General features: G+C 45.1%; 2 protein-coding genes across 7 annotated transcripts in view; both read right to left on the bottom strand.

Annotated features, from left to right (window-relative positions):
• Positions 1-3,082, bottom strand: part of LOC119653236 (putative mediator of RNA polymerase II transcription subunit 26) — a 56,456-nt gene extending 53,374 nt beyond the window's left edge. For 4 of the 6 annotated variants that reach the window (XM_038057825.1, XM_038057833.1, XM_038057834.1 and 1 more), the window contains exon 1: positions 2,748-3,081. The gene's annotated coding sequence lies outside the window, so the exon portion shown is untranslated. Of the gene's footprint in view, positions 1-2,747 lie in introns of all 6 variants that reach the window. The other 2 variants (XM_038057831.1, XM_038057832.1) reach the window with 2 other exon arrangements.
• A 7,244-nt stretch (positions 3,083-10,326) lies between these two features.
• The window catches only part of LOC119652201 (2-oxoglutarate and iron-dependent oxygenase JMJD4 homolog), a 5,899-nt gene continuing 1,964 nt past the window's right edge, over positions 10,327-14,261 (bottom strand). The window contains exons 2-3 of the mRNA XM_038056142.1: positions 11,182-11,458; positions 10,327-10,978 (exon numbers count right to left, since the gene is read on the bottom strand). Coding sequence (XP_037912070.1) covers positions 10,327-10,978; positions 11,182-11,458 — 929 coding nt within the window. The remainder of the gene's footprint in view (positions 10,979-11,181; positions 11,459-14,261) is intronic.

Raw genomic sequence — 14,261 nt, 5'->3', positions numbered from 1 at the left:
AACCAAGGGCAAAGGCGATCCCAAGGCGCTGTCAGCGTGTCGTTCGATCTGTATGTTCAACGCAGCGAGGAAACTATTTGAGAACCTCATTAAGCCAAGACTGACTGACCTAATATGTATTGTGGATGATTACTCGCCAACACAATATGTGAGTTGTGCGAGTTGCCTATCGTACCATCTCGGAGCAAGCAATAGTGATAGCGGAAGTTATTCCAATCGCTCCCCATGCTACCGAGCGGAAGGATATACCTCACAGAAAACGAGGGAAATGGTTACCTAACTCAGCTGCTCAGCGGACATGGATATTTTCAAGCTTATCTGCACACAACCGGGAAATCACGGTTGCCCAACTGCATTTATTGTAAGGACACCTTTTACTTCTACAGAGGGTGGAAGCGACATCGCCATCGCCATCACCCTTCGATCTTGTGATCGGAAGGGTATCTTGTGTCCTCGGACACCATAATTGAGACCATACCGCTGAGCGGGGACAGGTGGAGCCAATTGGCACATTACCCTCAATGCATTTTTAGGGCAAAAAAGAGCAAGATGGATATGAGAAATGCTAGGGTAACTGAGGCTCCTTGAATCCGCGGAGTTTTTGCTCCCATACCGAAAAAACCTGGCCTGAGGTAATTTGTCAAACGGTTCCGAGTCAGAGTTCTAGACACTGCAGGGTGGTGTTTTAGGCGATAGTCTGTCTGCCCATTGATGTAAATAGAATAAGTTGAATGAACTTCGGATTTTTGGAAGAACCTTCACACAGCACGTAATATTACTAGAGAATGCTCTAGAAATAACTTCTTATTACCACAGGAAACTTGGCTTCCAATAGTGCTGGTCGTCCAAGTACATCTTTCTCCTCTGACAAACAATATTTTTCTTGATTTGTATCCTGCTGTCTAGGAACTGCAAGGTGTAGATTCCGTGCTTCTAACTGTTTTCCAAAGCACTTCTTAGCCACTTTCAGCCAAACGGACAGGGTAGCTTCCTTTCAGTGTTTGGACCTCCAAGGGATGAACATAAAGTCAGTGTTCGATAGTTTTTATTTGCATGGAAGGTAGTGAGGCGTTCTTGTTCTACAATGGAACCGAGTCTTGACTATTGTGGACCTCCAAGACTCCTGAGGTAGTTAAGGCATTAGCTAACTTCCCAATCCTCCAGAATGTCCAGCTGGTTTAGTGACTAGCACGCTAGGCTGCCACCACGGTGAATCACCGTTCAAATCCCACTGGTGTCAGAAGGATTTGTATCGTGACTGGATGTCGGATCAATGGACTGAATTGTGAGTGAGTACCTGAGTCAAATCAAGGTTCTAATCATGGGCGAGGGCAATTCTGACCATTTTGCCTCCTAGAGAGCACCTCAGTCCAGTTGTGTGCCGCAACAGGTCTTCAAAGGAGTGCTCTAACATGCTTCAAGGCCTATATCCAACCGGATTGCCGTACCGAGGGTTATTATTAACCCTCCCAGGAAATTAAAAACAATCCTAAGAACTATTTGACTAATAATAATCCACAGTAAGGTATCTTGCGGACATATCTTAGCTTCTTAGGGCAAAAGCCACGTTGAAACTGCAAAAGTCTCATAGAACCAAACTATGCATCGAAAAATTCATTTCGACCCAGGAACATTCAGACGTCAGGCCATCATTTCACTCAATAATGACTTTCCTACAGAGCGATTGCCAATCAAATCAAAATCAACCGCTTCCGAAAACATCTCCAAGGCTTTCCGAGAAATAAACGTCGAAGGTCGTCAACAATATTTTCGAATTCACCCAATTCTAGCCGAGATCCACCTGCGCTTTGTTTACGAAATCATGAAAATCTGATAATCAATCAAGCAACGAACAAGCAAAGCGTTTTCTTCAACGCAAAACGTCCAAATTGTTTACATAATCGTCGCGGAGAAAGCCTAAGCGCATTAGGAAATTAACGGGAAGACCGCGAACCCCCACATTATGTCACCGCAGGCTTCGACGACCTGCCACGTCGTGCACTCAGAATCTCTGCAAGCGCATTCAGGCCGCACAATGGAAGTGTCGTAACTGCATTCGGACGGCCCTGCTCGCCGTGGCTGATAAAAAGTAAACTTATCAAGCCATCCGGCGAGCGTGCAGACAAAAGAAACAGGAGCCCTTCCGACATGCCAGCGCTGGCACCTCCTCCCTGGACCCCACGAAACGTCACCACCACCTAGCGAAAATCCGCCGCTCGTGATCCTCCTGTAAACAAGAAACATTCGGCTCGGGCCATATCCCGTCCGCCATTGTAAACACTCGAAGAAAATCAAATTCAGAATTTCACAAAAAGAAGGCTCCGAGCCCAACACCATCAAAACACAAAATTATGCTTATCTCGACGACTCCCTCACTCGTTCGCCGACGCAGCCAGAATTCCAATTGGAGCTGTCACGGCGACAGGTGAGCGAGCGAGTCGACCGTATGTCCGCGTGCCAGCTGTCGATGCATCCGTCTCGGCTCCGTCACTTCCTCCTCTGCTTGCATGCGCCCCTCCCGCGCTCCGCCTCCTCTTTTCCATTCACTTTTGCTTACATCTCGCCCTGCGCCGCGCCTCGTCCTTTCACATTCCAGCGCCAAGTCCACGGCAGCCTCCAGCGCTCCCACAATTCCCCAAACTACCGCGACCCCTTCGCTTCCTTCCCGGCCAACCACACTTCCTACGAAGCGCCACGGGGCCCCGACTCGGGCTCCGCGGCCGCCACGACCCGCTCCCACCGTTTACCTGTTGCAAAAATGCGAATTTGGCGACGACGAGCGAGACTCCGGACAAAGTTTTTCTCGAACAAAACGCACGCACACACACACACGAGCGGGTCAAGAAAAACTCGCGAAAATTTTCGGAGACCTTTCGATGGCGAGAGCCTGACACCGACCACGTAGCGAAATGAGAACGAATTTCGACTGGAAAGAGCACGCGGCGCTTTTCCTTGGCGAATTTTACGGCGATTGATTCCCAGAGGATCGGAGAGAAAATTGGAAAAGTTGCGAGTGCGAACTCGAGATTGCGATTCGACGACTTGGTCACAGATTTGACTTGTTCTGTCACGGGCTGGAAAAGCGAGACGGCACTAGGTGCGGTGCGCGATGGATGCGGGCTCGATGAAAGAGTTGGCGAATGAGTAGAGATGGGACGCGGATTTGACGCGGGCGGTGGATGCTGTTCAGATGGCGCTGAGGGCAGTAAGGGAAAACGGAAGCGCGGGACCTGCGAATACCCGGATATTCCAGCATCTCCATCAATGAAAAGACGGTAGTTAACGCCAGAGTTGGGCAAAATCGTAAGCATGGTTATGATAATTAGAAGGTGAGAAGAGAGGATGATGCCAGACGCATCATCGGAGGACGAGCTGCTGCCATCCAGCCAGGAGACAGTAGCCGTCGAGAGCAAGACACTCGGTGCCAGCCCTAGCACCGCTGTGTTGAAACCAACTGCAGGGACCTCACGGAACAAGGCGGCAGACGGGCTAGTGGTTTCCAACCTGGAATCCACTGCCGTCAAGGTGGATGTAGCAAGTACCAGATATAGTACTCCTAACCCGAAACCCTCGATGTCGGAGGATCGCTAAGAAGCGAAGGTCCTCTGATGTCCTGCTCAAGAGCCGGTACCAGGAAGCCATGCATATTCTCAGCAAGATTGCTAAAAATAAGGAGACCGGTACTGCCGACGAACGGGATGAAAAGAACCTCCCTAAATACCAGGCGATTGTTGAGGAAGCGAGGTCGATCAAAAACACACGCGAAGCAGAGCAAGAGCTCAGACACAAAACAACCTCAGGAGAAAAGTAAGCAACAACAGCCAGCCGACGGGCCATGAACTGTGAATTCCGATGTGGTCAGGACCCACTTACGTATGGCGCTGGCGGATGGCAATTCAATTATCAGATGGTCCGTGGATTCCACGTTATTGCTTGCGAAGACCGATCCTCTAGGCACTTTCTCGGTTCGTGCGTCGCCTTGGATGGCGTAAAGCTCAAAGTCATCCCCTACGACAAGATCCCCCCAGTAGACCGGTCGCTCGCATCTTGTTGCCGAAGATTCACATGGATAAGGACAGGCTCGTCCAATCCTACTCCTTCGAAACCCCAGGATTCCCATGGACGACTGGGTAGTTATCAAGAAGTAGGAACCCCAGAAAAACAGCCAACCTTTTCTGCTCCGTATAAACGGAGAGTACCTGGAGGCACTGGAAAAGGTAGACTGAAAAATGCCGTTCGGAGTCAGGAACGCAGAAGGAGATGAGGTGAGGGTCTGACAAGGACACAAGCAGATCATACTGAGGGTAACGCAGATAAAGGAAGACATCGACATCACACTAATACAGGAGCCTTGGGTCGGAGGCGACCGAACCATCAAAGGGCTCCAAAGCAAATATTATAATTTATTCTACAGCACAGGGTACGCTGATCAGGGCAGACCTAGAGCATGTATTCTCGCGAGGAAGAGTCTGCACGCTTTTCTGTATCTGGACCTGAGTTCCAGCGTCCTAGTCGTGTCCAAGTTGAAGCAGGCGGGTGTAGAGAACGTGTATATTTCCTCGGCTTATATGGCTGACCACCGATCAACTCCGCCAGAAGAACTGCAACATTTGACGAACACCAACAGAAAGCCAACCTGTTGATAGGCTCCGACGCCAATGCAAGGCATACGCTTTGGGTCAGCTCGGAAAGCAACGAGAGAGGTATGTAACAGGGGCAATATACCAACCTTCCATTTCCCCAGCTCGGAGAACTGTGATAGTTTGGAGGAGGTCTTTGATATCACCTTACTAACTGACAATAAGAATCTTAGGGTGGATAACTGAAGAGTGTCTAAACAGAGATCCTTCTCAGATCACAATTGGATACTTTTCAGTCTAGATCTGGCCACAGAGAGCCAAAAAACACTGCCACCACGGTGAAATGAAGACATCTCCAGGCTCAGCTCAGCTGACCAGGTAAATCTTCAACATCTGCTACAGGCATAGATATTGTCAGTTACACAAGGACTTCATCAATAAGTGCAAGTCGGCCATCAAGACCGTCAAGAGTCGGTCTTGGTTGGACTCTTGTCAGAACATCGAAGGCACCAGCGAATCCGCGAGGTTCAGTAAGATTCCGTCCAGAGAACATAGAACATAGGAACCCATCCTTTCTTAAAAAGACGGAAGGCACATGAACGGAATCTTCTGGTGAAACCTTGGAGCCACTGGTTCAGGCGCATTTTCCCGCCAGCAAGGAGGACTGTGAGACAGAGCTTCGCTTGAAGGAGGAGAGGAGCATTCAACAACGTTTGTACCAGTATCATCAAGGAAGCCTTGACCAGTATTGGATTGGAGGGGTATCTTACGCATTGGATTATATCCATGCCAAGGTAATGGCGTATGCCGACGACTTGGTTGATATTAGTGTTAGGGATGTTTCCGTCAATTATGAAGGACATCATGGAAGGAGAGTTGCAAAAAGTGTGCCTGTGGGCCGCAAGATGCGGACTCGGCATAAACCTAACCAAAACGGAACTGATGCTATTCACCATCAAGACAAGGGTACCTGAATTCCACCTACCACGACTGAATGAACAAAAATTGGTTTATTTTTCTTTCTTTCCAAAACTAAATTTGAGATTGAACATGGAGCTGAGGGTTAAGAAGAGAAGAGAACCTTTACAAAAAATGGGGTCTCCGGCCGAGGATGGTTCTCTAGATGTACACCGCTTTAGTGCTATTATATGGTTGCAGGCTTTGAGCAAAAAGTACAATAGAACGAAACTTCATAGGATTCAAAGAACCACGTGGACAGGTGCCACTGGGGCTCTATAGTCCTGCACGGCAGATGCAATCAATGTACTCCTGCATCTCCTACCTCTAGACTTCTACATTAAATACGTTGTAGCGCGCAGGGCCGTCAGACTAAGTGAGTCCGGATGCTGGACAGCGAGTCCCTATGGCCACAGTAACATCCTACACAAAATACCTCGAGAAGTTTGTCATTCTCCAGGACTTTGCCACACGCAAGCTGACAGGAAACTTTGCTGTGGACTTTTCAACCAGGGCAGAGTGGAAGACCGGCGGCGTATTGGAAGGTTATGATACAGCATTCTTCACCGATGTATCAAAGATGGTCTATGGAGTCGTTGCGGGGGTTTACTTGAATACATACAGTGTATCCAAGTCGTTCGCTTTCCGAGGACTCGCCAGTGTACTCCAAACGGAAGTACTGGTGATTTTGGAAACCTGTCGATGACTAGGGCATGATCTTAGCCCCAAACGTAACATAGCCATTCTGACCGACAGTCAGGCCGCCATTAAGGCCTTGTACTCAGCGACGACATGCTCCAGGCTAGTGGAACAGTACAGAAACGTGCTGGATAGTCTGGACGGCACGCTCAAGGTCACTCTCCTCTAGGGTCCTGGTCATAGAAACATAAAGGGGACTGAGCAGGATGACGGATTGGCCGGCGGAGTTCTGTTCTTGGCAATCCTTCGACGAGTATAGCCGGTGTCTCGCTAGCGACTGCCAAGGGCGGAATCTACCCGCACTACTTAGAAGCCGCGGGTCTAAGATGGCGAAGGCTTACTATCTGTGCCAAGTCAAGGAGGATTTGACCCGTTTATAACGAAACCCGCTCACGAGAACGCTAGATGCTTTGTTATCACATCAAAATGTTGCAAAAGAAATTTCTTGGGTAGATCCTTCTGCAACTTTTTCAATTGAAAGGGCAGAGTATATTGGGAATTGCAAGTTTAGATAAAGGGGAAGAGTTAAAACTAAGATGCAAATGGGGATTCAATGATGGCATCAACCATAGCCAGTAAATGGTCACCAATGACGCATCGTTTCTTATAGCTATGGTGTCAATGAAATTGATGGATAAGAGAACAGCAAAAGTAGTGCATCGTCTGCCAATTACTGTTGGCCTATAAAATTTGTCTTCCGAAAAGATAATGCAAACCTGGTGAGAGTTGACTAAAAGATGATGATGGAGAAAATTTTTGAATTCCACGCTCCCGCTTCTCACAATCTGGACATGTCACTTTGTATATCCCACAGAGCAAGGAGGCAGGAACCAGCCGGCTCAGATCTTCAGAGCAAGCCCATAGTATTCACGAAGGAAAGCAACTCTTCCACCTTGCAGCTAGAAATCTCTCGGAGGTCCCCAAAGAATGGTTTACTTAGTGTAGCCTGACTCTAGTTAGAGCTGGGTAATCGCAGAGAAAGTGCAAGAGGGTTTCCTCCTCCTCTCCGCAGCTTTAGCAATGCGAATTGTAGGGTATGCTGAGCCTGGAAGCATGGTCCTCTATAGACCCGATGCAGAAACCTATCCCGGCTAAGGTATGGACTTGTTAATCTTCCCTTGAGCCTCATTGCACGAGTAGTTGGTTGGCTAAAAAGTTGGGCTTTTCGCGTTGCAAAGGCTCGCCAGTCACTATATCCCAGTCGCTATAAAAAGCACAATCACTCTTGCCCAGAAAATGCTGTAATAGCTTCTACACAATCACACAATCACACAATGGAGATGGGTAGTTATTTTACCGCGATTGTTAAGGAGGATAAGAGTCATTTCACTGATAACCATCTGAGGAACTGATACTATGGCACATAGATTTCAATGAACCTGCAGTTAGGCAGGTAACCTTAAAGGCCATTGTATCACAAGAAACTGGTATTGGGATACAAGCAAAACCTCATAACTGAGGATGTCAAAAACAAGATTCCATCGAACAGGATAGTGAGACACAAAGGCGAGGACGAGAGGGCATATGAAATTGCAAGAAAGCGATCCTAAACGTCATTGTGGCACCGGAACCTGTACTTAGAATCAGCAAAGCCAGTACTATGAGGACAATACAAAATTAGAAGCTCAAGCAATTAGCTATAGACATGACAAAGTCAAACTACAGAGGGAGGCGGGTTAAAGCAGCGGAAACCCTGAAACTAAGTAAACTGAGCATGAGACTACTGGTAGATCGAACAACTAATCATTGTCCTCCACGAAAACATCTGCACACGATGACCCAACATGTAGACTTTGGAATGAGACGGGCGAACCAGCCTCCAATGTCTTACTGGATTGCCTATCTGGAGAATAGAAAATCCTGAAAAAGGGTTCGATTAGATGCACCTAGTGAATTATTTCCTTAGCTTCGTGACTAGGACGAAACTTTTCATATTTGGTAGAACGTTCAATAACTCAACCCTAAACAAAGCACGTTGAAACAACCAAGTCATTTCTACCATTGTCTTGGAAATGGTCTAAGTAAGGAGTACGAGAGCTTCCCTAATGGATCTTCGAAAACCTTGAAAGTGATAATATTGTAAGGTGAAACCAGCTATTGAATCTATTGGAAAGTTTAAAGAAACAGGATCTTCGAAACTATATAAGTAGGAGATCACGGAGTACAGACGATTAAGATGACTAGAGTATAGAATATACTCATAAAAGCTCCAGGAAAGAGTAAACGTCCTTTGAATATATTTAATTGAACGACAATCACGAATATGATAACAAAGCTACACGCTCAAAAGGTTCCCTCGTTTTCTAAAGTTGGGTGACGCTTGGTATCTCAGTGTGCAGAGCATGAGACTCATTGTCTCAAGTTTGTGGGTTCGCCGCATTGCTCTTAATGGCACTTCTAATGAGCTCGAGAAACAAAAATTAATTAATATTTTGGTGTTCTGTTTGTTTTTTTTTTTTGTTTCTTAATATGAGGTTTAAGGTATAAAAAGAAATCATATTAAAACAAAATGGTTGTGCAATAGCTGATGAGAAGAAACCTCCCTTTTTTAAAATGACTTCCATAATGTTTTATCTAGAACAAGAAAGAGAAAAGCTTCATAAAATAGACATTAGAAACCTAGCGACGTAGGATTTTTTAATTCTCGTTTTCAAAATGGCGTCAATTTAAAGCAAAATGTTGTTTTTGTTAACGAAAAAATTGGTCTAAACTCAGACATAAAATTGTCAAATTCGATTCAATAAAAAAAAGAAAACTACATACTTCAGTTGAATATGTTACCATAAAGTGACAATTCAAATTTACATTTAATCGTTTGAGAATTAGAAGCGCTAGGTTTTCACCCAATTCGAAAAACATGGTTTCGAGAAAAACGCGTTTAAAGTTTCGAGTGTTAAAATTTTAAGGAAATTCATATTCTACCTCTAATCTACGATGCCTGGGAATCAAGATCAGAATCAAAAGAAACATACTTATGCCCGTATCCTTTCTTGGCGAAATACATGCCCTACAGGCTACTCTAGCATCTTCAATAATCGAACGCGACGTAGGTTTCTTTGTATTAAAAGACAGATCATTTTTGCGAAAATCAATTAAAAAAAATCCTAAGTGGCGTCGAAGCTATTATGGCATCCATGCGATTCCTTTTCGTTTCAGTGCTGTATCTTTGAAATTGTTGCATTAATGCATCCGGCGACGCAGCTATGACAAAAAAGGCATCTCTGCGAAAACATTGAGAAGCAGCCATTTTGTTTTGAACATCGATATTTTGGTTATTTTTTTTTATTGTTTGTTTTAATACTTCCTCCATTTTTTGGCCACAACAGTGATTCACCCCTCAAGTCTGCGTCGGCACTGATGGACTGTGATGATGTTGAGGCTTCTCAGGAATTCTATGACGAAAGTGCGGTTCAAAAAGTATTTTCATTTCTTTAATTGAGATACTGTTTCTACGGATCCAGTTCATTTTCATAATATAATACAATAAAACGTCAATGAAATCAATTCAATTGCGAGAAAGACGAGTTACTCATGCCAAAACCTATTTCACGTTTTCCAGCAGACTTTGCATCCTCCTCTGAACCTCCTAGCTACGAAACCTAAAAGCCGTCGTCGTTAATTTTTTAGGCTTGGGCGCCAAGCCCGAAATGAGAAGTCCGTGGACCAAAAAAACAGGAAGTAAGTTGCGGCCCATTTCTTCCGGTCCAACATCAAGTGGGTGCGGACTTAGGAGTCATTAATCCTTAAATAAAATACTCCTCCTCCTACTGGTAATTTAGTTAGCTTCAAAACGAAACAATTCACTCAGTGTTATCACCGATTTAATAATTCAAGGACCTCCAAGGCCTCATATTGGAAGAGTGGGAGACCAGAGTCTCTACTTACCTCCTTCCTGCCTAGGGAATTTTAATCTTCCGTTGCACAGCGTTAAGTGTGGTGATAGTGAAGCTAAAGCGCAGTCTGACTGTGTGGATACTCTACTCCACTTTTTTATGATGCACGTTCGGTTACAAATTTGCATAACTAGAAATCTAAGATATATAAAATGATTGACAATAATACACTCACATTGGATTAATAGAAATATTTGTCATTTTATTTCAAATTCATTAATCAATTGTAGAAGCTTAGAGCATCTACTTTCCACCCTGCTAACAGCCTTAGAGCTTGCATCACATGATATGTCCTTCAAAATGGACGTAATCCGTTCCAGATCGTATTCCTTATGACATAGATTCAACTCGTACTCATCAAACATAATATTCGGCTCCCCACTCATTCGCTTCTTCGCAACATGTTCCAATATATCAATAAAATCATTAAAATCAAGCCCAAATACTGACTTCAACATAACTTGGCAATGCTCGTTGAAATTATCCATGTCCTTGCAGTCAGATATCTCCTCAACCACGTTCTGGTGATTCTTCCGGAGACTCTCCCATATCACATGAATATTGCATCCGTTGAACCAATTGTGATTCACGGAAATAGTGTCGGTGACGTTCCAGACTTGGTGATACCACTTGGATGGAACGAAAATCGACTCGCTTGGTTGCTGGATGACTGTGGAGTAGCGAACCTTGTGCTTATCTAGGAGTTCTTCGCTGATACTGAACGGGTCATTGTTGTGGGAGTCTTTCAGTTTGTCCTCCTCACCGGGTGGGAGGAGGAGCCATTTTTTGGTGCCGACTATGTTTGTAGACCAGCTGAATGACGAGAAGACGTCGGCGTGAAATGGAGTCCTGTGGGAGTGAGATGAGAGAGAGTTGGGTTTGAGAGGCTGCACTGGATTATGAGAAAGAAATAAAGTATATCAAAGAGAGGATCTGTAAGGAATATTTGTACCTTTTTTTAAGGGTTTGAATTGAACCCTCCTTAGTACCTGACAGTAAGGTTAACTGTAGGACGTATTAATTCTAGCCAGAAACGCTGCGAACTATCTTACCATGATCCTTCTGGCCCAATATAAACAAATCTGTAGTCATCTTTATTTGTGTCGATTAAGTACTCATTCAGCCAATCCGAAGCATAATATTTCGGGACGTTGTAGTAATCGTAGCTGGGACGGGCTGCCTTGAGATGCCAGTCTTTCAGGTAGAGAATTTCTGACGAATCCTTTCGGGTCTTCCAATACTGACAATATTCTCGAAAGGGGATTTCGCTTTTCTCATGACTGTTGAAATATACTTTCGAGCAATTGGCAACAGGAACAGGATCGTTTCCTGAAAAGAAAAGATGGTTTTGTTGAGTTTGCATTTAAGGAAACATTTTGTAATTTATCTCAGAAATTGAATGTGTAATATAAGATCAAATCAGTACCGCCATTACCATCAATTAAGAAATTATACCATTTTGATAATAATCCATTCTGTAACGCTAAGAATACGTTAGGAATCAAAAGCATTTGCTGTGTTGAATGAAAAATATATGGTTCCCTCTATTTGCTTCAGTTCATTTCAGGATTTCCCCGTAAAGTCTATAACTCTTCTCTATTATTCTGTGTACTCTACTGCATGTTATAGCCATCAACGGAATTGTGGTCTTTACTAATTGTGTGACCTATCCACTGCCGCTTTAGTCTTCTAATCACACACACATCTAGCCTGTACAGCGTTTCTTGCGAACTTGTATCGCGATTGGAGCTTCCGTGTTATAGTGGCGAGCACTTGAATGGGAAATATTTCTTTATTCTCTCTAAGGCGGACTTACGTGTGGTGCTGGCGATTGGTAACTTGGCTAACTGCACACTGGCGCCGGAATCGTAGACCAGTGTTGAGGATAGCCTATCGAAGGTGGTCGTCGAGCTTAGTGACAACAGTCAATAGTCAATTCTCTGTATATTGGACAGGAGCTACGTGAAGGTGATGGCGTGTGCCGACGACTTGGTGATATTGGTGCTTGCAATGTTACCTTTCGTTATGAATGAAACCCTGGAGGAAGGGTTGGAGAAAGTGTGTCTGTAAGCTGCGAAATGCGTTGATTCTTTTCTCTAATGCAAAGTATCTAGGTGTGATCCTGGATTCTACGCCTGTAACAGGACTTTTGTAAGGAAATGGGGGCGACAACAGAGGTTCTCTGGATGTGAACAACCGCGTTTGGTCCCATCATAATGTATGGTTCCATTGTGTGGTGACAGGCGCTGAGCAAAAAATATAATAGAACGAAGCTTCATCAAATTGAAACGACCGCCTGTGCATGTGCTACCGGGGCCCAGCAGTTTTTTCCAATGTACTCCTACGTCTCTTTCCTTACCTCCACCTTAAATACGCTGGCGCTGTAGCGTGCAGTGTTGTCAGATTATGTGATTTCAGATGATGGGTAGTGAAGTCCTATGGTCGTAGTAACATCCTAGACGAAGTACCTCGGCAATTCTGGACATTTGCTACAGATTATAGCATACGCAAAGCGAGCTTTACGAGGAATCTTATTCTAGAATTTTTCACCAGGGCAAAATGGAAGACCGGCGAAATGTTGCAAGGCTATGCCACAGTTTTTTTACCGAGGGATCAAATTCAGACAGTGTAATCGGGTTGTCCGAGCTCGCAGGATTTGGCACGTGGAAATACTGACGATACTGGAAGCCTCTCGATGACTAGGGAATGATCCGAGGCGCAACCAATAGTCAAGTGGCCATGACGGCTTTGTACTCTGTGGCAACACCTTCCGGGGCTGTTGGGGCAATGCAGTAACGCACTGAACAGTCTAGGGGACACGTTCAAAGTCACCCTCTCCTGGGTTCCCGGTCATAAGAACATAGAAGGAAATGAACAGACGAAGGGCCTCGGTAGGCAAAGTCTGTGTCCCGCTGGTAACTGTCAGGAGAGGCACCTATTCATATTACTTACAAACCGTTGACCTCAGATGGAGACGGCTGACCGCCTGGGCCATGTCAAAGAGGATTTGGACCTCTTACAACAAGATCTGGTCATGAGAACCTTTGGACCAGACGCGTACATGCGTACATTCTTATGACGATTTGTACGGGGCACCAGCCTACAGGAGTCCATGCCGCCAGACTCGAGATACGCTGTAATTCACATTACCGAGCTGCGAAGAGGAGGAAGAATCACTCAGGCTATTTCTTTGCGATTGCACAGCTCTAATTAGAATAAAAGTTAGAGTCAGAGCTAGATAAACCATTATTTGATGACTTCAGGGAGACCTCTAGTTGCAGAGTGGGAGAGCTGCTTTCCTTGGTGAAAGCTTCGGGCTGAATCCGAAGATCAAAACCGGTTGGACTAGCAGCAGAGCAAAACTTTCAGGCCGGATATTTCTCTAAATAGGCGAAATTCGGGGAAAAGCCTGCGGTGGACTCATTGAAACCCGAACTTTTAAAAAGACAACTGATAAGGTAAATCTAACAGTGTTTGCAAATTGCTTCGTAAGTCACTTGTTTAGAGATCCCATCGATCCGTTCAACTGCTTGGTCACTCTTCGGGTGCCTGATCGTGGCTTAACCGGTGCCTTTATTGATAAGGGAGGACCGACCTCAAACCCCTTAGTATCGAAAGAAACCATGAACGAGAAAGAAGTGCACGCAGAATTATTATTAAGTCTTTGGCCAGGGAGGGAGTGATTTCGACCGACATTTTTCAAGGGCCCGAGCATTTGCGTGGTATTAGAAATTTCCTGGAGGAAGTCCAGAATCTGAGAAACGAACGCCGCCCGAGGATGAGTGCTACCGTGGCAAAATCGACGATTATCCCTCTTCGAAATCGTAGCCTCACGTAGCCAAAGCAACGAAAGAAAAATTGGACTCTTTTGGCAGGGAAATCCTAAAATTTCCTCCCTAAAGTCCAGACTTTTCTCCTTGCGATTTCCTTTTTTTTGGCCATTAGAAGAAGCGCTTGGAGGAAAGCGATTTCACGACGACGCGGCAGTGGAAGCGTTCACGAGCCAGTCGTTTCGAAAACGTTCAAACTCTCATTTTGGTGGGAAATATAAAAAACACGTTGACGAAGGAATATATGATTCACAGCACCAAATCTAAAAGTCACATCAATATCGCAGTGTCTACTTGTATTA

Source organism: Hermetia illucens, chromosome 3 (genome assembly GCF_905115235.1).
Source record: "Hermetia illucens chromosome 3, iHerIll2.2.curated.20191125, whole genome shotgun sequence".
Lineage (NCBI taxonomy): Eukaryota > Metazoa > Arthropoda > Insecta > Diptera > Stratiomyidae > Hermetia > Hermetia illucens.
Note: the sequence above shows the minus strand (reverse complement) of the source record. Positions and strands in the feature narration are given on the sequence as shown.